The following is a 27252-nucleotide window of genomic DNA, read 5'->3' as shown; positions in this document are numbered from 1 at the left end:
TAAATGAATCCAACCAGTAGTTTTGAAAAAGATTGTTGAAATCTAGACATTAATGACCTTGAGTCTGACCCCTCAAGGTCAAAGATCATGGACCCAAATAAAAGTGCATATATGACTTCCCATTAGTGCTGAATAGTAACTATATTAATAACTCTAACCATTTCCATGTTATAAACCATCAAATATGGACCATTTTAAGACTAATTTTTAATTTTTCCAAAAATGTGTTAAGAATTAAGAAACAAAAATCTAAATTTCTCAAAACTGAGAACAAACTTTGTAGACATTGTCCCAAGAAAGCTGCATACACAATTTGAAATGAATCCAAACAGTAATTTTACCTGAGAAGATGTTTGAAGGCTTGAGGAAGCATGCTTGAGGATTTCTTGTACATATTTTTTATGCATCTTAGGATTTTGAAACATCTTCTTGAGGGTCAAACAGTGTTCAATGGATGCAGCAGATCACTTGTTATGTCAAGAGCTTTCTTTTTGATACTCGGCAGATAAGGAAGAGTTAGTTTAGTGGTTCAACCCTTCAGTAGAGTACTACTGAGCAAAATAACAGAACAAAAGTATGTTTAACCAGATTTTATTTACCTGTAATGTAGATTTAATGTTTGCAAACACACAAAAAACTTGACAAGTGCAATAAAACTAATGATAAAATTAATTTATGTAACATATTCCAAAGTTCAATTATATAAAAAATATTAAATTCATGTAAATAATAAAAATAATTAAAAAAAAATAAGTTATTTATTGATCTCATAATAGTGCTTTTAAATAATGTTATAAACGCATCACACAAGATAAACAGGATAAACTCTGCCGCCTTGTCTTTCAAAGAGAATTGGTGGAAGACTTGGTGCAACTCAGGAAGTGGTTGTTCCCCAGGATGTGAGGTGGTCTGCCGCTCCTCGCCTCGTACTCTAACATGGAGGATCCGCTGTAGATGTAGGAGAACCCTGGAGAAGGGAAGAACAGTCAGTTTAGGTCATAAAATGAAATCTGTCTGAGGATCAAGACCTAAAAGGGGAACAGATTTTATCGTAAGAGTAACACACATAACAATAAGATACGTAAATAAAAGAGGAAGCAGCATGTCGAAGGATAGTTAGGATGTGTTAAAAGTGGTAGTTCAAAATTAAGATCTTAAGCCTTTAGCGGGCAAGTGACTATTTTTGGTCATTTCCACACACATTACAAGACAGTGATAGCAACAGTTACAGTGAGTATAGTGAGGCAACAAAAGGTTCGATGTGGTCTCCAGGGTCTGTAAGGTCCACCTCTGCATGAACAGTGAGTGGACCTGCTTTGTTCGGTACCATGCAGTAATGGTACTAATGTAAGGAATGATGTTCAAAGGGATCATGTGGATGTGGACAGGGGTCTGGAGCAGCACTTATGTTGGTGGAATGTTCTAATGTTTTAAAAGACATGTTCCTTTCACATTACATGTTTTTTTCTTGTATTTTTTTATATTTACTTTGTGGATGTTTTTTTTTTTTTTGGCCACTTACGAGTAAGGAACCAAATATGGTAACTTCATTGACCTTGATTTTCTACATAACAATAACATACTTTGAAAAATTTCACAAAAGTAATCAAGTCTTGTTATGTCCTCCAAAAACACAAGGTTGAAATTTTGAATTTCAGAGTATTTCTATGAGTGCCCTATAAAGGGTTAAATATCTTTAAAATTAATAATTAATCCTTAAGTCTGACACTCAAAGGTCATACAAATTCCAGGCACAATAAATTATATTTCTGTATTTTCTTTGTAAATCTTGGTACAAAAATTTGTCCAATGTGTAATTAATGTTGATCTTAACAGAAATGGAAATGAGTAGAGCCTCCGACAGTCATACATGGGTGGAGGAGGGGGGGTTCAGGTATGAGCTTTAGCAGCTTAAACGTCAGTAGCAGAAACATTAGTCATGAACAAATGGAAAATTTCCATTAGCTGGATTAAAACATGGTTCACACTGGTTCAACACAACAACTATGAGGCCTGTTGGACTGATATTTATGTGAATGGAGGGAATTTGAACAAAGACACCTCGAAGAATGTCTTAAAAAGTCATAAATTTATCTTCTTCAACCCTGTAGATAACCTGGTAAGAGTGTTCTGATGTAAAAACAGAAAATAGGGACGACAAAATCAACATGGAAAGAGCTGTTGAATGAATGGCTGGTTTCTTGTGTTATTTGGCATCAGTGTGTTGATTTATAACATCAGAAGTGACTGTTGATGTTCTGTTTCAATCAGTATTAAAAAATATAGAAATTGTTGCAATTTTTGGAGTGTTTTTGGGTATTAAACAAAAAAAGTATTAAATAACACTGGCCAACAACAAATTTATTGTTTAAGTTTTTTGAGCTGATTTAGGATAATTTTGGTGTGCTGAATCCAAAAATCACACTAATTTTGCTCAATCAGGTCAACTTTCTGAACTATGCTACATATTGGCTTTTTAACATTTTTGCTTACATTTATGGGCATTTTCACATCATATGATACAAAATTCTTTCATATTTCTTGCAATAAACGAGTTCTGAAGATTTTACTTTTGCCAATTTATGATTAATGTTTTTTTTAATATTACAGGTGAATGAAATGGCTTCGACTAGAAGATCTTGCAAAAATAAGCCTGACGTATTCTGCTCCATCTGCGGTGAATACACCATTGTACCTAACAGGAATCAAGTCACAAGTTTCATAAAATGTGCTTACCAATCTTATTTTGGTATTAATTATTATATTTTGTGAGAAGATCAAATTTTTCCAAATCAAATTAGCAAAAAAAACCTGACCTGATTGAGAAAAACAGATGTCATTTTTGGATTTAGCGGTGCAAAATGGTCCTAATTCAGTTGAAAAAACCTAGATAACTTGCAAAAAACATTTTTTTGTAACCCAGTGTAATCAATTGCAAATTCCTAACTTTACTTTTTCATGTCAGTAGTGTTGCTGTTGAGGTCTTTTCTGCTCCTCACCTTCGTGCTGGAACGCTGCCGTCACTTTTCCAGGCAGACCTGAGAAGGTTTCATCCACACGTTTGGGGAATCCATGGTCCATTCTTCTACTGGACTCATCATAACTGAAAAAACAAGTACATAATTAGACCAAATCACCATTTATAACAAGAGCAAAACATGAAATGCATGCGAACGAGTGCAAAAGTAGGCGGAGCTTACTAACACCCCTGCCCCCCCTTGCCCCCCCTTGCCCCCTCCTGCTCACTGATACTCCATCCACCCAGGGATTCATTTTGAGTCTTAACTTTCAATTTTTTCAAAAACCTTCTGAAAATGTTTTTCAAAAAATGCAAAAATTGAGAGAAAGGCACATGTACGGAGCATGTGTGTGAGATCTGAAAAGCATCAGGTGAATAATGTCTGAAATGGGATGGACAAAAATCTCAGACAGAAGGAATTTATTATAAAGAACACACACCTGTAGTATTTATTGCCGATGAAAAACAGCGTCTTTCTAGTTTCCACATCATAGAGAGCAGCATCAATCTTCTTCACGGTCTTGGGCAGACCAAAGGTGGAGATGTTCTTAGGATAACCAGGCACCAGATCGGTGGTGTTGAAAGCCCACACTTTACGACCTGGAGAAGAATAAGAAGGGTTTGTAATTACTGAGAAATAAAAATGTAACTTAACATTTGTAGAAAATGACTCTCAGCAGCTTCACCTGCAAAGTTTTTACACTTTCTTACAGATTTTTTTAATAGAAACCAAAGAGCATTTGAGCATCAGTCACTGTATATGTGCAGTAGATAAATGGCACTAGATCTTTACAACCTGTAGAAGGACAAAAAACATTTTTTTTTTTTTTAGGCATACACAATAATGTAGCTGGGAGGATTTACACCAGGGCTCTCAAACTCATTTTCTTCCAGGGGCCACTCAGCTCGATTTGATCTCCCGTGGGCCGGACCACTAAAATAATAACAGCATAACCTATAAATAATGACAATTCCAAATGTTTGTCTTTGTTTTAGGGCAAAAAAACCCATTAAATTATGAAAATACTTACTTTTACAACCTATCCAAACAAAAAAGATGTGAATAACCTGAAAAAAATGAAATTTCTTAGGACAAATAAATGCAGTTTTAATGATATTATTCCTCAGCTTATTATTTCTACCTGTGCATTATGGATCGGATCTACAAAGACACTTAACACTGAATAACAGGCAGAAAATAGTTAAAACTGTGCTTAATTTTCTTTAGACATTTCAGGTTGTTCATATTTGTTCAGGTTATTCACATTTTATTGTTACAGGATAGTTTGTAAATGTAAATATTTTCATAATTTAATGTTATTTTTTTGCACTAAAACAAAGACAAAAATTTGAAGTTGTCATTATTTATAGGCATATTATTTTTTTCACGTCAAACCGAGAAGAAAATATGGAGTCGTTATTTCTTGTAGGTTATTCTGCTGTTATTGTTTGACTGTAGATCATATTAGTCTGTATGTGGAACCTGAACTAAAATGAGTTCCACAGCCCTGACTGTGGAAGTTTTGCACTTTGCAAATTCATCCCACAGGCCGGATTGGAACCTTTGGCGGGCCGCATTTGGCCCCTGGGCCGCATGTTTGAGACCCCTGACTTAGACTAAGTGCCTCATACCTTTAAAGAACAGGAGTCTGTCTTCTTCCTGGTTTTCATAAGCTGCATTGATGTTGACTGGTGCATTTGGCCACAACCTGGTGATGACATTCTGCAGAGGTGTGACGCTCAGAGAATTATTACGCCAGTAGAATCTGAGGAAACGCAAGAAATAAATGAAAAGAGTGACCTGTCTTCAGTCTTCAGATGTTTCAGTATCTGTATGTCTGATACCTGTCTTTAAAGAAGAACATTTCTCCTCGCACGGTGGTGACGGCGTCAAAGATGAGCGTGGAATCGCAGGCATCAGGGGTGGTGGGAGGCTGAGGTCCAGGATTCACAGGATCCACATCAGGGTTTGGACCTGGAGGTTAAAATAAAACTAGAAGATATTACTCTACAACAAAGAACTTCTTTAAGAACCAGAGTTTCATCCACTTCATCTGGTTGTTTTTCATACTAGACTATGTTTACACGACTCAAGTTTTTTCTGCAGTAGACAGATCCTCATCATCACCAAAACACTTTCAATATCCGAAAGAGAATAATATGAATCTAATGTCAGTTTTGTGTAAAGACAATGAATTTTTATTATCTACGATTAAAGACAGAATCTTTCTATGGAAATTTCCAAATGATTTTTTTTTCCACATTTACCCTGTAGTAAGCAATTTATCATCTTTTATTATATTATAATGTGAATTTCCCCATTGTGGGATCAATAAAGGAATATCTTATCTTAATATTATTGTCTGTATTTTGCATTTTTCAATGAAATTCAGGTGTTTTCCCATATTTAATTGACAGATTATGTACATGATATGAGTAAATTCAAAGATTATATCAAAATAGAGAAAACCGAAGAAAAAGTGACTTGTTCAGTAAAATCTATCATTAACTGAACATAAAACAGTGTCTCCATCCACTGTCATTGATCTAATTCCACGGGTTTTACAAGTGAATCAATGTTGTAGAAGATGACAGTGTTTCCACGGTAACTACAGAGCCTCTGAACGTCCAAATGGGTCATATCGGATGACCATGAAAAGATGACAAACTGTATTTTACATAAATAATTTATATGTATTGATAGAATTAGTGGATCAGAAGTTGTTATTTTTACCATAGAGAGCCTGGATACCGTTGACATCGTCCTGAGGCAAAACAAAGGTGTCTGGGTTCCGGTACACATACGCAGAAAACATGAGAGCAGCAGGATCATTAGAGTGGGACAAACCCAGAGAGTGACCGAACTCATGGGCAGCGACGATGAAGAGGACCGAGCCTACACAACAAAAACAAAAAACATCAGAGGAAAGTACTCTAACCCTTCACGTAATTAAAAATACCTACACTGTGAAAATACTTTGCTAAGTATAAAGTTCAGTTCAAGTGCACTGAAAGATTAGAATGGACATTTGTGGTGGATCCCTTGCCACCACCGTCTTCTGTTAGTAGTTTTTGTTTCACGCATTTTTGTTAAGTTACAGTTAATGACTACATCGCACAGTTTAGTTTAAGTATTTTATTTAAACAGTCTAATGTGGGGGCACACATATTAGTTATGTTTTAATTATTTACTACGTGGTTTTTCAGTTGCAGAAAAAAAGACCAGAAAAAAGGGGCGTGGCTAGTATTTAAGACGGGGGAAGGAACTAATGTCACAAGACTGAGGGGGGGAAACGCTGTTTGTTTCTTGTGTTAATTTAGTTGTTTAAATTCTTGGTTTAAATCGCATTGGTTTCACACCGTGAGTATTTTGTGTCTAGTTATGATTATTTATTTTTTATGTTATTTTGACTAAGTTAATGGTTCGGTTTAATTTCATAGTGTAATGCCCCCCCTTGTGTTTGATTTGGGTTGGTCCCTTTCTATTTAAGCCCACCTTGGTTCTTTGGTTAGGTCAGTTTTTGTTCTGTTGCAGTTTGGTTTAGTTGACCTCAGCTGGGTCCATCTTTGCTCATTTTGTTAATTGATATTTTTTGGAGCTTGCGTTAACATTTTTCTAACTTTATTAAATTATCATTTTTCCTAATTTTACCACCTTTATCCTAGTCCTTATGCTTGGTCCTCTACAATATTAAAGGTCTTCCACAAGGGTCAGTACTTGGACCTGTATTCTTTACATTTTAAATAAATGACTCATCTGTAACCAAGTGTAAAATTCATCTTTATGTGGATGACACTATTTGATGTCTCTTCAGTGGTGTTCTGCTGCTGTGAAACATGTCCTCAATAATTGTAAGATAGTTTTAAATGCAGATAAAACGACATTTATGCAGTTGCAACATGGAACAGCAGCAGAAAAAGCTTAAGATTGTGTTGATAATTGCTTAATAATTGGGTTTTAACTTATTTAAATCATTTTTTTAAAAAATTGATTTTAATTGTTTTATTCTTTTGTTTTGCTTTGATGATGATTTCATCACCATTCACCATTTTTAAACACCATTTATTTCTATGGTTTCCAGAATCGACTGTTTTTTATCATCACTACTTTTCACATTCACATTCTGTCAGTTACACTGCAAATGAGACCTTCAGCTAAATAATTTACAGCAAAGAATCATAATCTAAATATCATCACATACTGTCTCTTAAGTCAGCACAAGCTCAGAAAAGCAGGCCTATTTTCAGCTTTTTGTCAACCATTAAAAGATAACTTCATCCTTCAGTTTCTCATAAAAACTGAAAATCATATTCATAGATATACAGAATGAAAAGTACTAGAAATATAAAGCACCATGAAATGGAAAAAAAAGTGACATTCGTGTAAATAAGTGAAGTTTCTGAGTAAAAGTTCTGTAGTTTTTCAGTTAAATATTGCCCCAAACCCAGCATTAATGAACTGACCTTTGCGTGAGCGGAAAGTGAAGGTGTCATCATCATCAAAATGAACGTCTCCTCCGGTTCCAGAACCAGGAGGGAAAGCATGAGCAAAGGTATTCCCATATGTATTACCACGGCCGTCGAAGGGGCTGTTGTCACCGTGGTCTGTTAATAAGAACATACAAATATGAGGTTTAACTGACTAAAGACAAAGGTAGAATAAGAAAACGCTGGGATGACATGAAAAGTTTCAAAAGGCCTTTCAGCCTAAAGAGGCCGACAATGATCCTGGACACAGGTGACACAAGGTCTCAAGTGTTTTTGTGTCTGTAACTCTGCATTGTAAATCTGGATGACGGTTCTCCACAGAAATCCTGACTCATGTGGTTCTATCTATTGAAGTTTAAAACTCAACCAATACGTACATAAACACAAGATAAATTCACAGATAAAAAAATAAAAAAATAAATAAAATTATGTGCAAAATATTGCTACAGTTTGTTAAGCTCTGTGACAGCAGCAGGAACAATGCTGCTGTACTGTTGATAATCTTTCCTGGAACAAATCATGATACAGTCACCCGTTTCAGATAATATTTTAATTTTATTTCAACTTCTTAAATGTTTCCCAGCCTGAGTGTGAGAAATGGATGTCAAACTACACTCGTTTCTCATTTAACCCTTTGATGCATGAATTATGAGAACCTTAGTTAAGATGTTTTTTTTTTTCCTGTGTTTTTATTCCTCTTTAGGCATGAAAAAAAAAGGGGTTGAATTTTTGTAATGAACCTATTTTTATATGGAGTTACAAAAATGTCTTCTCTGCTGGACACCATGTGTTTAATTTTTGAAGCAAAGAAACATGTATTTAAAACCTTTAATCAGAAAGTGATAAACTGTGTGAAAACTATGAAATAAGAACATTTTTAATGCAGCTAATCTAATGTTTTTTTTTTTTTTATCTTTTATCATACTTTAATACTAGTTATTATTATGGCGATAATTAATTTATGGAGATAATATATAGAAAATGAATTGTTTAAGAAAACTGTTAATTAAAGGCAAATAATTTGGAACTGATTCACACTAAAACATGTTACTGCAGATCAGGTTTATCAAGAACAGCAACGTTACAATAATGGTATGAATTACAGTGTATGATATGATGAATGAACATCCACATGTTGGCTGATATGGAACGAAAACAACAAAATCCATCAATACCATATACAAGAGAACAGCTGTAGAATAGATGTCCACTGTAGTGACCACTATGCATGAAAGGGTTAATTTGTGTTTCCAAACTGTTCCAACTATTTCTTATTTGGATCTGTAGAAATACAAGACATTAGTAACTGTATTAGAGAAGGGGATGCTAAACAAGAGTAGGTGAATGCAGTGGAGGTTCTACTTACCTCCACGTTCAAAGGAGATCATAATGTCTGCAGTGCCGCTGTAGATCTTTGTGAACCTCAGAGGAGTGACTTTGGCCCAAACCTGGAGAGCTTTGTCAATGGAGTCGTCGACCTCAGACTCGAGCATGTCAAGGGTGTAGTTCTTAATCCTGTAAGATAGAGAAACAGCAAACAACAATATTAAAGTCTCATTTATAACCACAAACTACAGCTCTTCCTAACATGACCTCTGTTTAGATAATGACCTGTATGTGAGGGTGTTATTTTCCCATTTGCTTCCAGAGGTTGAATACCGGGCGACTGTCTCAGAAAAGCCACAGCGGGGTTTCGTCATCACGGCCACAGTCTCAGGGTCCAGTGTCCCAGTGATGTGGAGACCAAAGAACCGCTGCATCTCACTCAGCTTCTTGGCCAACAGGCCGATCCCACCACGGCGGAACATGGGAACGCTCTCCTCCATCCGGTTGAAGAAGTGCTTGAGGTAGTTCTGCAAAAGGAGAACAGAAAATTAGAGAGAAATGAAATGGAACAGCTTAGGATCTGGAGAAACATGTCAGTGTTCTGCAAAAACACATTTAGAACATCTAAGTGTGTGATTCCATCCAAACAATTCAAATAGAAGCTCCTGAAGACCCAGCTCTTCCGAGAGCATCTCCTATCCGAGCACTTTCAAACATTCCATTTTAAATATTCTAATAAGGTTTTTCCCAGGATAACCACAGATTCTTCCAGGATTATCTCTGGACCTGCTGCGGTGGTCCGGCCTCTTCCCTGCCCTCATCATCACCACTCACTTATCCTCAACCGCCTCCATGTGTCTCCCCCTACTCCCCCTCTCCCCCAGTCTCTATCTCTATCGCTCTCTCTTTTTCCCCTTCTCTTCCCTCTCTCTTTAACCCCAACTGGTCAAGGCAGTCGTCCATCCTCCAGGAGTCTGGGTCTGCTCCAGGTTTCTGCTGTTAAAGGGAAGTTTTTCCTCGCCACTGTCACCAGTCATAAGTGTTTGCTCCTGGAGGATTCTGTTGGGTTTCTGTAAATTGACTTAGAGTCTGGTTTTGACCAACTCTATATATAAAATGTCAAGAGATAACTTTTTTTGTGATCTGGCGCTATATAAATAAAATCTGATTGACTGAGTGATTTAATTGGTTTTCCCCTGTAAGTTGCTTTGGAAAAAAGCGTCTGCCAAATGCGTAAACATAAACATAAACATAAATAAATGCAAAAAAAAAAAAAATGCATACCTTTACAAAGTCTTCATCTTGGACAGTGACCTCTGACACTGGTGCACAGTAAACTGCGACAGCCAGGCTCAGGAGCACGCTCAGATTGAATATCTTCATGTTTCTTGGGAAAATTGAGTTGTGTTTCTATTCTGGAGCTGTTATATACACTGAGGACTGAGGGGGTTGAGCAACTTCATCATTTACTGAGAAATTACTAATTTGAGGAATCAACAAGGAAGTTGGATTTTCTTCCTCAGAAAAACCACAGCTGTTTAATGATGCACACATTCACGTATTGCCATTTAACTCATAAAGACCCAGTGGTACTTTTGTGGCAGCTCCTCAATGAATTTTTCTCTATATTAAACTATCTTAAGTGATTTATCACCATTTATTGTAATCTAATCCTCTTTAGTTTGAGTTTTTTCAGTGTAAATTATGTATTTTTCTGTATTTAATTTACTGATCGTGTAGATGTTCATAAAACTCAGAGTAAATTCAAAGGTAATTATATCAGAACAAAGAAAACTGAAGAAAAAGTTACTTTTTCAGTAAAGTATATCATTAACTGAATATAAACCAAGTGTCTCCATCCACTGTCACTGATCCAACTCAAGGGGTTTTACTGGTGAATCATTGTTGTAGAAGATGACGGTGTTCCCACAGTAACTATGGAGCCTCTGAATGTCCAAATGGGTCATATCTGATGACCATGAAAAGATGACAAACTGCATTTTACACCAATTATTTACATGTATTGACAGGATTAGTGGATCAACAGGTATTAAACATTTTACATCAGTAGTTGCTTCAGGTCGCCAGTGCCTGTTTGTGGTCTTAATGAGTTAAGGAAATAAGTTAAATTTTAGTTTCTCTCAATATATTTAATTTGGAAATTATCAATTGTTGTTCTTCTGAACAAACATGCTTAATTTATTGTTTCACTCTAATAATAATAATTATAATAATAAACTTTATTGCAGACACAAGTCCATATAACACAAGCACACAACATACAGAATAAATAATGCACATTAATCAGCTCTTAACAAAACCTCCGTATCTATATTCTCAGTTAACACACATTCTGAAACTAGACATGCCAGTATGGGACATTATCCAATCTGTGTATTAGTGTTTTCATAAAACTACACTTTGATGACTGTTCACTTATGAGGAAAAGAAGATGATGCACATCTGTTTATATTAAAGACCATGATGACTGTACTGACCAAAACCCGTCAGTGTTGCTGTTATATGGGGCATTAATTTAGAATTTTTTTTACTTGAGTATTAATCATTTGCATGACTTCAGCAGAATGTCGGTAAAGTTAAGTAAAAAAAAAAAAAAAATTCAGCTTCAGGTGTTCATCAAAGTCTAGGGTGGAATGCATGGAAGTTAAAAGGGTAAAATAATAATAATAATAGATCATATTTCTATAGCACTTTTCAAGGCACCCAAAGCGCTTTACATTATTGATCCAGTATTCATTCACTCTTTCATGCACACTCTGGTGGTGGTAAACTACGTTTGTACCCACAGCTGTCCTGGGGCAGGCTGACGGAAGCGTGGCTGCCAATTCACCCCAAATGGCCCCTCCGACCAAACATTCTTACGCATTCCTACACCAGTGTGAATGATACTGAAGGCAAAGTGGGTGAAGTGTCTTACCCAAGGACACAACAGCACATGACTAGGACAGAACAGGATTCGAACCACCAACCCTTCAGTTATTGGATGACCTGCTCTACCTCCTCAGCCATGGCCATCCCAAAAATTAAATAAATAAATTAAAAAAAAACAGCTGGAAACAAGACCAAGCACTCTGACACAACAATGAAAGCTTATCCAAATGAAGACTCTGTAGTTACAAGTTAGTTAAATAAAATAATCAAACCAATGAAAAAGAACTACACTAACATAAATACTATTTTTGTTTGCAGGGCAATATGTCATGTTTATGAGGTCATTATTACAACACCGTGTTACCAGCTAAAGTTGACACATTTATCATTAAATGGAATGTGGTCAATATAGGATGTGAGTAATAAAGAGGCTTCCCTAATCTGAATGACAAATGGCATGGAATAACGAATGGCCACTAGGGTTAGGATTAGGGTTAGGGTTAGGGTTAGGTCATTCGTTATTCCATGCCATTTGTCATTCGGATTAGGGAGGCCCGTAATAAAGACACATATGCAGTGGTACCACGGTGCAATAGTTAGAAATTTGCACTCTGAATCCAGCAATCCCAGTCCAACTCTTAGTGGGATCTGCTTTCCTTAATTTCCTGAGGGTTCTGCCAAATGGATTGATAAAGTTCCATCTAATCTAATACACTCAAGTGAAAGACATTTAAGAATTAATGTCACTCAAATATTGTAGAGCTGTTGATATATTTATAGTCAAATTCAGGTTGGAGCTTTAACACCAACCTGTTATTAGAGTAAATGTAATTTGACAATACTGTGAAGTGATCAGAGTAACCAACCCCGGTATTATTTTCATAATTTTGATCTTTTAATCTTGCCATCCTCTGGTCCACACTGTGACTGACACTCAGTAAAACCTTCTTTTGGTGCTGTCTACTTTGTAGTTTGATCATGTATGTTATGTTTTTAATCAACAGTAAGATTAACTGTGTGGTCAGAGGCCTCATCAGTGCTTGTCTGATCCAGCTCCTACATCAAAATCTACACAAACTTATTTAATAAATGATAAACTGAAGCAGTTTCTCAAAACAAGCCCTTAGGGAAAATTCTGGCACTAATTAATCAGATAAATGTTATTAAAGATTCAAGTTCCAAGTAAAAACATGAAAGTAAATACAGTAACAAGTAAAAATATAATTTTTAGAATACAGCGTACATATGAAAGAACATCCTATGAAAAGACAACAATACAAACATTTCTATATGCATTTTAAGATTCAATAAAATGCAAATTTTTTCTTAAAACAGCTTCAACAGTATTGATCCTTGCAGTAGAACTGTCAAGGTGAATTCAGAAAGAATCTCAGAGCATCACAGTCTAAAATCTGCTCCTGAACAGTGGTAATCTTCAGTCCGTCTGGACATGGTAGTAAACAATGCTCCAAACTGACTCTGCCTTTGACCACACCCCCTGTTGAAGTCTCTCATATAAAGAATTTGCAGCATTGGACTGTCTTTTCAGACTCCTGAGGTCAATGAAATGTTTCTGGATTTGATGAATGCTTTGAATGAATGTCAGGCAGCTCTCTGACAGGAACACAAACCCTGGATAAATAGTTTTGACTCAGTTTAACATGTGAAGTCCTGTATTCTGTCCAAATACTCACTCACAGGAGGTGAGTAGAGTCATGACCCCAGGTCATGGTATTTTAATCTGCAAAATGTTGAACCAGGCTAATCTCAGTTTACTGTTTTGCTCTTTTTAAAGCTCAGTTTTGCCCTTGTTTTCACCTTTACTTATTAAGTTGTTTTAGTTGCTTTCCATTGTAATTCCTTTGCTTTTGCCACAGTTCACTGATTGGTCTCGATTAGCTGTCTTATTATACAATGTCAAGCAAATTTGAAGCAAATGGGGTCAGAAATAAGATTGCACAAACTGATTTGAAGAGGGTAATTAAGACTTTGTAGTTTTCCCCAGGTGGCATTGTAACCTCCATTACACATGGCTCTAATAAACACAGTAGAAGATGCAGAGAGTTCTGCTTCCATCTAACATGCCTGTGATTCCTTCCATACAAGACAGAGGATTAACCCATTTTCATCACAGTCCTCACAACCTGTTGTATCTGACATTTTTACACTAAACACATGTTTTAAGAAACATACATGTCCATAAAACTTTTCTGATGCAAAATTTCATGTAGCACTTCCTATGCCTTATGCCAGAGGCAGTGCCCTGAATTTTACAGGTATGCCCAAAATTAGATTAGTTTTTCATTCACTGTATCATCCAAGATTTATAGTTTCCATTTTCCCTTATGACCATTGTCATTTCTTAAAAGACAGTACATTTGTTGAAATGCAAAAATATACACGTCAGACCAACAATGTACTTGTAAAAAGATTGCATGCATTATACTTTTTGTCCAGTGGATGGAGCAAATGAAGCTACTCATGACGCTTCATTCATAGTGAACCAATTTGATGAAAAACTTGAATATTCCAAGAAGGCTTCATCCAGCCATCATTAGCAGACAGTGTTTTAAAGTAGATCTAGTAGCTCTGACACAAGCCCATTCTATCTTTAATTCTCACCATTTCACATTTAGATCCAAGACTATATCTTAGAAACTACAGCCAACCATTATTTGAATTATTTTTTTCTTTAATAGTGACACAGACTTGGTTATGTTTTCCTACTTTTATTCTAAAGGTATTTTACTTATAAACCAGTGTAATAAGATTACCATGATGTTTGCAAAGCAGTTGCCTCCAAATCTCCATGATGACTCCTGATAACTCAGCGGGCACACAGTTTCCAAACCAATAAACATGACTTAAGACAGAAAACAATACCAACAAACCCCCAGATTCAGGTCCGATGGTGATGGGAACATCGAGGTGGTCCGTTTCCTCTATCCAGCAGAAGTAGATGAAGGTGAACACTCACAAATCCACGGTCAAAGTCCCTCAGTTCCAGTGGTGTACTTTGGCTAGTAGCTAGGCTAGTTAGCCGAGTATGCTAATGCAGCGTAACACCTCCAGTGCGTTAAACCTGCTTGCAGTTCGCAGTCGCTTAACTCTGTTATATCGCATGAAACTAACAAAGGCTGCAAAGTCACAGTTTGTCAATATTTTCAATCTCTGTCTCTTTTATTTTCGTCCTCTTGTCACCATCCCGCTCTTAGCTCATACTCTACATCTCTAAGTTTTTTTTAAACCCGCCCACCGACACCGACCAATCACATTCCAGAATCAGGCAACAGACTTAATAACAACCAATAGCATGCAACATTACAACACAGCAAGTAAACAGGTGCAGGGCACACAACCTACCTATAACACTAGAATGTAAACATCTCAAAAAAGACATACTTTCAGGATCTAGAAAAGAGAGAGGATCTGAGTTATAGAATTTTATTGATTTAAACAACACAAAAAACAACAATATTTTACAGTATTATTAATTACTTAATTGCTACACAGGTATGATGGTGTTAAAAGGCTGAATAATTCACAGTTAATTTCATACTCTACAGCAGGGGATTAGTTTACTTTCAGTTTAGTTTATTTGAAAGGAGACAATGCAATTTCATAAAACACATGGTTACACATGGTTAAAAAAAGCCTGAATTAGCCAGAAGGCTAGTTTTCATCTGTAGTCCCCTGGCCAAGTTTTAAAAAGGCAGCAAAAAAAAAAAAAAAAAAACATTTACAGGAGAAAGACATGGTTAGACACTTGATAGGGCACTAATGTAACAAATAACATATACATAACAGACTGTTAAAGGAGCACAAAACACACAATACCTGTACAATATAATACAAGATACATATTCGAACACTTACTATACAATTAAAAGAGAATAAGACATCACAACATACCACGACAACATTTGATCACAACATCAAAACATCACAGCAAGCTTGTCTTTTAGTGTTGGCAGCTATAGGTGTTGATAAGCCACATTTTCAATTTTTTTGTGAAGGCCTTGTATGTTGTAAGCAGTTGAACCTCCTCAGGTACTGAGGTCCACTCACTAGCACTCCTCACTGACCAGGCCGACTTACTGAAAGTGCTCCTACGCAGAGGAAAGACACAGTCACCTCTGACAGAGCCTCCACTGACACACTCACAGCTGTTTCTTTGGCTGATGAACTCTGCCAGAGGATCTGGAGCCAAATCATGCAATACTTTATAAACCAAACTTAAATCTGCAAATGTAGGGAGACTGTCCCAGTTTAAAAGACTGTATTTTTTTTAAAAAATTGCACAATGATGATAGTGCCTAGGTTTTTTATCCATAACTTTAATTGCTTGTTTGTACAAAACTTCCAATGGTTTTTTTGCACTCTGACCAGCCTGGGACCAGCTGGTTAGGCAATAGTTGAAGTGAATGAGAATCATTGAATATAAGTACATTTTTGCTGCTTCAGTTGACATTTCATTTCGAATTGCATGAAAATTTGTGAGATTTAACTTGATTTTTTTTTTTTTTTTTTACACAATTTGGCAATATGGGCTTTAAAGGAGAGCTGTGAATCTATTACTAACCCAAGATATTTATATTGGCTGACAATTTGTATTTTTCCTCCATTGACATGTATGTCGGGGTCAGGTGATGCTCTGTTTATTTTAGTGAAATACATGCCTACAGTTTTAGAAACGTTTAGCTGTAGACAGCACTCCTGCAGCCAAGTTGTAACACAGGACATTGTTTTACTGAGTATAGCAGCAACAGTGTCTTTGGAGCGACCATGAACAAATCAAACTCATTTCAGTTCAGGGGCCACATTCACTCCAATATGATCTCAAGTGGGCCGGACCAGTAAAAATAATAACAGTGAAAAAAGTGAAATTAAATTATAATAATGTTAGCATCTACAAAAATCGGAATAACATGAACATCTGGAAACGCCTTACAAAAAACAACTGCAATTTTAACAATATTCTGCCTCAGATTATCAGTTTATCATTTACACATGTGCATTACAACTTACACTACAATTACAAATACACAAAACATTTAATAACAGGCAGAATACTGGTAAAAATGTATTGACTTATCTTAAGACATTTCAGGTTATTCACATTCTTTGTAAAATAACAGTTTTTTTATATAAACATTTTTATGTAATTTTACTTTTTTACACTAAAACAAAGAGAAAATTCATTGCTTTCATTATTTATAGGTTTAATATGATAGTATTTTACTGGTCTGACCTACTTGATGTCTAATTGGTCTGTATATGGAATGTGAATTAAAATGATTTTGACATCCGCGATCGTTAATATCTTCAGTATAATTTTTGTATTTCACAAATCCATCCCACAGGCCAGATTGGATCCTTTGGCGGGCCGGATTTGGCCCCCGGGCCGCATGTTTGCAACCTGTGCTCCACAGTCAGAAAGGAGAAAAAGTTGTGACAGGATGAATTCGGTGCACATTGTCCTCTTCATGGCTGACTTAGGAAGGGGGAGCAGTAGAATTCAGCACAACATGTGTATCAGTCAATACTGAACACCGAAGATGTGCATACTTTCCAACTGATAAAATGAAATAGTTCAAATTAAAAAATGATGATGCTGAATTGTCCTACTTACTACACTCAAAATGCATGTTTCTTCATTTATGGGACATTTCAGAATTCCAGTCATTTTCTACAATGTGTAAATTATACAAGTTCTGCTGCTAAATATTCCATATATTTAGTTTTGACTGATTAAAATAATTTTATGAGGAAAGAAGAAATATTTGTTTCGTATGTGACAGAAAGTAAATAGGTTTTTCAAACATCTTCAAGCAAAATAACACAAAACAAAGTATAATTAATCAGCTTTTATTTCAGTGCAACTTCACTGTATCACATTTTACATTTGGAAACAGTAGAAAATATGTCGCTGCCATTTTGACCAGGACCTTCCTGGTTAAATAAAAAACATACAAAAATGTAGACGTGCAGTTTAAAAATAATAATAATAATGTAACATGTTTAACAATCCAATTAGACTGTATGAAAAAACACAAATGTAAGCAACACACTAACAACAGCAATAAGACAATTCATTAAAAAGGTAAAAAATAAATTAAACTGAAGTTTGAAAAAGGTGCTTCATAAAATGTATAAGGTGCTTTACTGCATACAGTATTTAACTGTAGCTGTGTAACTGAACAGAACAAACTTTGCTGCCTTCATTATGATTCACAGTAAATCAAACTCTGGTCTAATAGTTTGTGCAACGCAAAAAGTAGTTGTTCCTCAGGACGCGGAACAATCTGCCGCTCCTCAGGCTGTACTCGAACATGTAGGGTCCGCTGTAGATGTAGGAGAAACCTGGAGAACACAAGCACAGAGTCAGTTTATAGTAAAACTTTTCCTTTTTAATGTCAGTAGTGCTGTTGTTGAAGTCTTCTCTGCTCCTCACCTCTGTACTGGAACGCCGCCGTCACTTTTCCAGTCAGACCTGAGAAGGTTTCATCCACACGTTTGGGGAATCCACGGTCCATTCTTCTACTGGACTCATCATAACTGAAAAGGCATGCAAATAATGAGACTAAGTCATCATTTATAACCTTGACATCAGAGTAAAAGATGAAAAATACACTAATAAATAACACACACCTGTAGTAATTATTGCCGACGAAAAACAGCGTCTTTCTAGTTTCCACGTCATAGAGAGCAGCATCGATCTTCTTCACGGTGCTGGGCAGACCAAAGGTGGAGATGGACTTGGGATAACCACGCACCAGATCGTAGGCGTTGAAAGCCCACACTTTACGACCTTGAGAAGAATAAGAAGGGTTTGTAATTATTGAGAAACAAAAATTTAACTTCACATTTGGAGTAACTGACTCTCAGCAGCTTCGCCTGCAATGTTTTTTCACTTTATTACAGTGGTTTAACAGAAACCAAAGGCCATTTCTTCAGTGAATTACTGAAAATTTGCAATATAATCCAGACACTCAGTTACTATATATGTGCGGGAGCTAAACTGAATTTCTAAGGGCATAAAAAAAAGAAAAAGATTCAGTTCCATTTTAAGTTGTTTTATTCTGAACTGATTCTATTGTATTTCACATTTCAAATTTCACAGTTTTTCTCCAGCAGAGGGCGCTTTGAAAAATAGTATGTGTTTTCATATAATATCAAATTCATTTTAACTGAAAAGTTGCACAAAAAAGAAAAAAAAAAAAGAAAATATAAATTCTGTACATCTATGTAAATTGGTTTGGAGTGAAACTAAGCTGTGTGTGGTCAGAAGGTGGTGCAGTAGGGTATGATTCACATGGCTCTAATAAACAGCAGAAGCAGGACATAGTTTTAGTGATTAGACAGAGAAAAAAATCCCTTGCACCAGAGATGTTTTCACAGTTTATCTGGGAAACAGGTGATCATTCACATGAGTTTGAGTTCATTAAATCAAAATCTATCTCAAAAAATGTTTCTATGATGATGAAAATAATGTTCTATTCCCCATTGATGGACATTAACTTTTTCTGTAAAGACTCTAAGACTGTAAGAAATTAAAGTTCTACATTCTCTTACAACACTGTAATCCTGTACCAACGTTTTGTTTTTTTTTTTCCCTCAGATTGCACTGAAAAAGTCAGGGTTTTTTTTAGAACTTTAATGAACATCTACATGATCAGTGAATTAAATATAGCAAGATACTTGATTTTCACTGAAACAAATGCAAAAGGAAGAGGATAATATAACAAATCACTTAAGAAAAGATCAATAGAAAGAAAAATTAATTTGGGAATGGCCACAAAAGTTGCACTGGGTCTTTAGGAGTTTAGAATTGATCTGCTTCTTAAACTATTGACTGGTTTAGTCTTATTTCATGCTCTATTTGCCTAAAGTCAACTGTTTTCTGCATTGTAATCATGTACTTTCCAGAGCTTTAAAAATGTTTATTGCTTAAAATGAGGAGAATATTCTCAGGCCATACATAAACATACAATCTTTACGTTTAGCTTTTTTTTTTTTCAATTTTTTTCCATTTTCATTAAATATTGTCAAGCAACCTTCAAAATATGTCTTAAATAGATGTACGGTAATGCACCTACAGATTTACTGTCAATGTCTTTATATGAAAATCGTCACTTTCTTCTATCTTCCCAAGCTGATCTGCTATTTAAATTAAAGATCTACATTCTCTTACAACACTGTAATCCTGTAGCAATGTTTTGGTTTTTTTTTCCCAGATTGCATTGCAGTTAATATTACAACACTGTATGATATTAATACAGCAAAAACTGTTGAGATTCCAGTGTGCAATCACATCAGTTTTCCAGTGCGTACATACCTTTAAAGAGCAGGAGTCGGTCTGACTGTAGGTTTTCATAAGCTGCGTCGATGGTGGCAGGAGCATTTGGCCAGAAGTTGGTGATGAGAGTCTGCTGAGGTGTGACGCTCTGTGGGTAGCTACGCCAAAAGAAGCTGAAAAAAACACCAGAAGAAAAGAAACCACATGAGTCGACCGTTCTGGGAAAGGAGAGCTTCAGCTGTCTCCAGATGTTTTGAATTTGCATGTCTGATACCTGTCTTTGAAGAAGAGCATTTCTCCCCGCAGTGAGGCGACAGCGTCCAAGACGAGTGTGGAGTCACATGAGTCGGGGGTGGTGGGAGGCTGAGGCCCAGGACCGGCTGGATCCTCATCAGGGTTTGGACCTGGAGGAGACATCAAATCAGAATCACATTAGGACAGAACAGAACAGAACAGAACAGAACAGAACAGAACAGAACAGAATAGAATAGAATAGAATAGAATAGAATAGAATAGAATAGAATAGAATAGAGTAGCCTCAATTGTCATTGTGCATACAATGGAATTAGGAGTACTACTCCAGTCAGTGCAACAATATTAATAAAAACCAGTCCTTCAGAATATAAAATTACAAAAACAAAAAATAAGATAAGAAAATGGAATATTAAATTTTACAAAAGTAAAATAAGAATAGAACTAAATAGAATAAAAAATAGACATAAAATATGAATAGACACAATATTAACATTATTAACAGCATATATATCTATGAAAACAGCCTGTACATCTATGAAAACAGTATGTATATGTATGAAAACAGCCTGTATATCTATGAAAACAGTATGTATATCAATGAAAACAGTATGTATATCTATGAAAACAGCCTGTACAGCTATGAAAACAGTATGTATATCTATGAAAACAGTATGTATATCTATGAAAACAGTATGTGTATCTATGAAAACATTATGTATATGAATGAAAACAGTATGTATATCTATGAAAACAGTATGTGTATCTATGAAAACATTATGTATATGAATGAAAACAGTATGTATATCTATGAAAACAGTATGTATATCTATGAAAACATTATGTATATCTATGAAAAGAGCATGTATATCTATGAAAACATTATGTATATGTATGAAAACAGCATGTATATCTATGAAAACAGTATGTATATCAATGAAAACAGTATGTATATCTATGAAAACAGTATGTGTATCTATGAAAACATTATGTATATCTATGAAAACAGTATGTGTATCTATGAAAACATTATGTATATGAATGAAAACAGTATGTATATCTATGAAAACAGTATGTATATCTATGAAAACATTATGTATATCTATGAAAACAGCATGTATATCTATGAAAACATTATGTATATGTATGAAAACAGTATGTATATCTATGAAAACAGCCTGTACAGCTATGAAAACAGCATGTATATCTATGAAAACATTATGTATATGTATGAAAACAGTATGTATATCTATGAAAACATTATGTATATCTATGAAAACATTATGTATATCTATGAAAACAGCATGTATATCTATGAAAACATTATGTATATGTATGAAAACAGTATGTATATCTATGAAAACATTATGTATATCTATGAAAACATTATGTATATCTATGAAAACAGCATGTATATCTATGAAAACATTATGTATATGTATGAAAACAGTATGTATATCTATGAAAACATTATGTATATCTATGAAAACATTATGTATATCTATGAAAACAGCATGTATATCTATGAAAACAGTATGTGTATCTATGAAAACATTATGTATATGAATGAAAACAGTATGTATATCTATGAAAACATTATGTATATCTATGAAAACATTATGTATATCTATGAAAACAGCATGTATATCTATGAAAACAGCATGTATATCTATGAAAACAGTATGTATATCTATGAAAACAGTATGTGTATCTATGAAAACATTATGTATATGAATGAAAACAGTATGTATATCTATGAAAACATTATGTATATCTATGAAAACATTATGTATATCTATGAAAACAGCATGTATATCTATGAAAACATTATGTATATGTATGAAAACAGTATGTATATCTATGAAAACAGTATGTATATCTATGAAAACAGTATGTGTATCTATGAAAACATTATGTATATGAATGAAAACAGTATGTATATCTATGAAAACATTATGTATATCTATGAAAACATTATGTATATCTATGAAAACAGCATGTATATCTGTGAAAACAGTATGTATATCTATGAAAACAGTATGTATATCTATGAAAACAGTATGTATATCTATGAAAACATTATGTATATCTATGAAAACATTATGTATATGAATGAAAACAGTATGTATATCTATGAAAACATTATGTATATCTATGAAAACAGCATGTATATCTATGAAAACATTATGTATATCTATGAAAACAGCATGTATATCTATGAAAACAGTATGTATATCTATGAAAACAGTATGTATATCTATGCTAAGTCTGAAGGTTTGTGTTTCAGTTCTGAGCTTCTCCTCAGGTGGTGTTTGTACTGACCATAGAGAGACTGGATGCCGTTGACGTCATCCCGAGGCAGGACGAAGGTTTCTGGGTTGTTGTAAGAATATATGGGGTACATGAGAGCACCGGGATCATCGGAGTGAGACAAACCCAGAGAGTGACCGAACTCATGGGCAGCGACCATGAAAAGGACATAACCTGCAACAGAGAACACCGAACTGGAGGTAAGAGGGGGAACATGTGCATGAAGTGAAATGTTGCTCTTGATTCATTTTACAGCTGTAGATGTTTAACCCATAAAAACACCCAAACATCCACTGGTGACCAAAACATTTATTAATCTATATTGTTTAATACCTGCTGATCCACTGATCCTATCAATACATGTAAATAATTGGTGTCAAATGCAGTTTGTTGTCATTTCATGGTCATCATATGTGACCCATTTGGACGTTCAGAGGCTCCGTAGTGAACGTGAAAACACCGACATCTTCTACAACATTGATTCACCAGTAAAACCCATGGAGTCGGATAAATATTACTGTAGGATAAATAAAGTTATCTATCTATGACAGTGGAGGGAGACACTTGGTCTATGTTCAGTTAATGATATATTTTATTGAAAAAGTCAGTTTTTTTCAGAGCTTTAATGAACATCTACATGATGAATAAATTATATATAACAAGATACCTGATTTTTACTGAAACACATGCAAAATGAAGAGGATAATATAATAAGTCACTTAAGAAAAGTTCAATCAAAAGAATAATAATTAATTTGGGAATGGCCACAAAAGTTGCACTGGGTCTTTATGAGTTAAGAATTGATCTGCTTCTTAAACTATTGACTGGTTTAATCTTATTTTATGCTCCATTTGCATACAGTCAACTGTTTTCTGCGTTGTAATCATGTAATTTCCAGAGAGCTTTAACCCTTTTATGCATGAATTATCAGAACCTTAGTCAAGATTTTCTTCCTGAATGTTTTTATTCCTCTTTAGGCATGAAAAAAAAACAATGCGATTTAAATTGTTTTATGGCCCTATTTTTTTAAGGAGTTACAAAAACATCCACTCAGCTGGACGCCATGCTTTAAATTTTTGAAGCAAAGAAACCATCATCAGAAAGTAGTAGTAGTAGTAGTAGTAATTGTAATTAATTCGTCCATTTAACAGAACATAATATATACATACATACAGTTTGGATTTCTATATTAAACATGGGTGAAAAGGCGTAGGCTGAAACAACAGCTTATTTATGCCTATTTACAAAAAGGAAAGCTGCAGAAACAAAAGATAACAAGATGGCACCGTTTTAAACAATAATATAATAAAACAAATAATACAATCTAAGCAAAATCTTAGATTCATACTAATAATTGGCTTACTTTATCCTAATATTTTATATTTATTGAATACCTTAGTTTAAAACATCCGTTTAAATGTGGTGAGTGATGTGCATGTTTTTAATTCTTTATCAAAATTTATATACTGTGTGTAAACCATGAAATAAAAATATATTTCATTCAGCTTATCTGATGTTTTCTCACATTATAACATTCTCTAATACTAGGTATTACTCACTTCATGGAGATAATATACAACAACAAAAAAAAAGCTTTTGAATAAGAAAACTGTTACTTACAGTCTAATAAAAATTAGCAATGGATTTAAAACATGTTAGTGCAGTTCAGATTTATGAAGAACAGCAAAGTTACAGTAATGGTGTGAACTGCAGTTTGTGGGATGTGCATAAGTGTCCACTGTGTTGGCTCATATGGAACTGAAACAACAAAACCCATGAATCGACAAGAGAACAGCTGGAGAATAACTGTCCACTGTAGTGACCAGTATGCATGAAAGGGTTAAAGATGTTTATTGCTTAAAATGAGAATATTCTCAGGCCATACACGAACACACAATCTGTACATTTATCAACACAGAGTGGTCGTTTTCACTGGATAAGAAGGGGATAAAAACCTGTAATCTGAAGCTAAACTGTCAGATTTAGTTCATTAAAAGTCCAGCATCTGCCTCTGAGATGCAGTGGAGTAGAAAGGTGCGTAAAATGTAAACAGTGAAGAACTCACCTGTGTTTGAGCGGAAGGTGAAGGTCTCATCTTCATCAAAATGAGCATCTCCTCCGATCCCAGATGAAGGAGCAAAGGCGTGGGCGAGGGTCCCGTCAGGTCCGTCGAAGGGGTAGAAGTCGCCGTGTGCTGTAAAAATAAAAACACTGGCGTCAGATGGTTTTGCAAACTGAATAGAAACACAAACCAGACTGGAGCAGGAACAGTCATCAAGGACCGGATGATGAACATAAGGAGTGTGTGAAACTGCCGTACGTATAAGGTGATACTTACATCGGCTTCCAAAGGAGATCATGATGTCTGCAGTGCCGCTGTAGATTCTGGTGAATCTCAGAGGAGTAACTTTGGCCCAAACCTGCAGAGCTTTGGCTATAGAGTCGTCAACCTCAGCTGCAGACATGTCAGGTGTGTAATTCTCAATCCTATTGGACAGAAAAACAGCAAACACAGTTATTAAAACCTCATTTACAACCACATAAAGGACATCCTCTTCTTGTCTTCTGTTTCTATAATTATAATGATACATCTTACCACTATTATTATTATTATTATTATTATTATTTTTATATATTGTTTGTCTTTTGCACTATCTTTATGTATGCACTTTTTTTTTGCACTGTATTCTGTTGATACGTTGATCAGTGGATTTCCCCATGTCCCTGTTCATTTAGCCCTGTATAATGTGAATTATGTACAATAAATTAGAGCAAAATCCACTATTTTTGCAAAAACAATGCAGTAAGGGTAAGGGGTAAAGGGGCCGGGAGATTATAAATTAAACTTCATCCCTCTCCTTTTTGAATGTTTTCCTTTCTTTTTATATAAATCTTTTCATTGTTTGGTTTTAATGTTATATTCGAAATAAATGAACAAACACAAATGCACTAATTTTACAGACTTGTTCACAGATATACATACCGTTAATATTGTTAATATTTGTCTATATTCATATTTTTATTCTATTCTACTTTAGTTCTATTCTTATTTATTTTTTGTAAAGTTTTATATTCTGTTTTCTTCTTTTATTTTTTATTTTTTGTAATTTTATATTTGTTCTATTCTAATTTTTTTTACATGTTTTTTTTTTCTGTTTTTATTAATATTATTGCACTGGTTAGTGTAGCACTACTAGTTTCATTACACACAGAGTGACAATATAGGCTATTCTATTCTATTCTATTCTATTCTATTCTATTCTATTCTATTCTATTCTATTCTATTCTACAGGGTGTCCCATAAGTCTCCATACATAGGAGACATAATACATTCCATGGTTCTAACATGTATTTCTTTATATTTCTTCTTTATAGTTCTTCAGCAGTGGAGGACATTGAAATGTGTTCCCGACAAAATGGCAGTCATATAGAGCATATTATATAAATAAAAATGGTTTATGTCAAGAAACGTTTATTTTTCCTATGTACGGAGACTTATGGGACACCCTGTATTGTGGGATTAATAGTGTAATGTAATGTAATGCAATCTAATTACCTGTATGTGAGGCTGTTCTTTTGCCATTTCAAGTTGTTTCCAAAGGTGGAAAACTCTCCGATTTGTCCATCAGGAACACCACAGCGGGGTTTCTTCATCATGGACAGAGTGTCGGTGTCCAGCGTCCCAGTGATGTGGAGGCCGAAGAACCGCTGCATCTCACTCAGCTTCTTGACCAACAGGCTGATCCCACCACGGCGGACCGTAGGACCGCTCTCTTCTGTCAGGTTGAAGAAGCTCTTGAGGTAGTTCTGCAAAAAGGGGAGCAGACAATTAGAAAGAAATGAAATGGAACAGCTCAGGATCTGCAGAAACATGTTGGCGTTCTGCAAAAACACAAAATTTAGAACATGGAATCCATCTAAGCACTTCTACTACATGCATAAGAATAAACCCATGAACACATACCTTTGCAAAGCCTTCATCTTGCACAGTGACCTCTGACACCGGTGCACAGTAAACTGCCACCGCCAGGCTCAGGAGCACGCTCAGATTGAATGTCTTCATATTTGTCGGTTGGTTGTGAGTTGTGTTTCTGCTGTGCAGCTGGGTCTTATATATGCTGAGGACTAGGTGTGTTGAGCAACTACCCTCCTTTGTCAATGACTCAGGAAACACTCCTTTTATGGATGGGAGGGGAAGTTGGCTGCGCTGGATCATTAAACAGAAAAACTTTCCAAAAACCAGACACGGATCTTTAATTTATGATGACACTTTAATGTGAAGATATTCTTGTTTCATTGTCTTAAATGTTTCTAGTATTACTTTTATTTGGCATCATACAGTATCAAGTATTACTCCAACACATAAAATAACAATAATAGGCACTCATTTACACAACTGCCCGTTATTATTACTTCATCTCATGAAGTGTGTCAATGTGATTTATTCTTAATAGATCACCTTCCTTTTATTCTTCATAACAGGGATACCATGTGGTTTACTTTAAGTCTAGAGCTTAACATCACAAAAACACACCATCTATACCAAAGTTTTCTTAGTCAAAGGTGGACAAAAGGATTTGTCAGATAAAGTATCAGCCCATTCTTGTATTTAATGGGTTTATTTTTGTCTGACATTTACCAGTTTCCACCAGTTTGATGATAATTG

General features: G+C 35.1%; 2 protein-coding genes across 2 annotated transcripts; both read right to left on the bottom strand.

Annotated features, from left to right (window-relative positions):
• Window positions 1-842: 842 nt before the first annotated feature.
• Window positions 843-10323, bottom strand: LOC115432664 (matrix metalloproteinase-18-like). Its single transcript, XM_030153573.1, has 10 exons — window positions 10118-10323; window positions 9119-9360; window positions 8874-9022; window positions 7484-7624; window positions 5754-5915; window positions 4865-4994; window positions 4652-4785; window positions 3460-3619; window positions 3000-3103; window positions 843-967 (listed from the first exon to the last, which is right to left on the bottom strand). Exons 1-10 carry the CDS (start codon window positions 10214-10216, stop codon window positions 843-845), a joined length of 1446 nt encoding a protein of 481 aa, XP_030009433.1. The 5' UTR covers window positions 10217-10323.
• Window positions 10324-17579: 7256 nt separating this feature from the next.
• On the bottom strand, window positions 17580-26681 carry mmp13a (matrix metallopeptidase 13a). The gene is made up of 10 exons (XM_030155002.1): window positions 26551-26681; window positions 26143-26393; window positions 24925-25073; window positions 24652-24780; window positions 22599-22760; window positions 20299-20428; window positions 20064-20197; window positions 18377-18536; window positions 18180-18283; window positions 17580-18088 (listed from the first exon to the last, which is right to left on the bottom strand). The coding sequence occupies exons 1-10, from the start codon at window positions 26647-26649 to the stop codon at window positions 17979-17981; spliced, it is 1428 nt and encodes a 475-aa protein (XP_030010862.1). The 5' UTR covers window positions 26650-26681; the 3' UTR covers window positions 17580-17978.
• Window positions 26682-27252: the final 571 nt, after the last annotated feature.

Source organism: Sphaeramia orbicularis, chromosome 14 (genome assembly GCF_902148855.1).
Source record: "Sphaeramia orbicularis chromosome 14, fSphaOr1.1, whole genome shotgun sequence".
Taxonomy (NCBI): Eukaryota; Metazoa; Chordata; class Actinopteri; order Kurtiformes; family Apogonidae; genus Sphaeramia; species Sphaeramia orbicularis.
The sequence above is the reverse complement of the archived record's forward strand: the minus strand, read 5'-3'. Positions and strand labels throughout refer to the sequence as shown.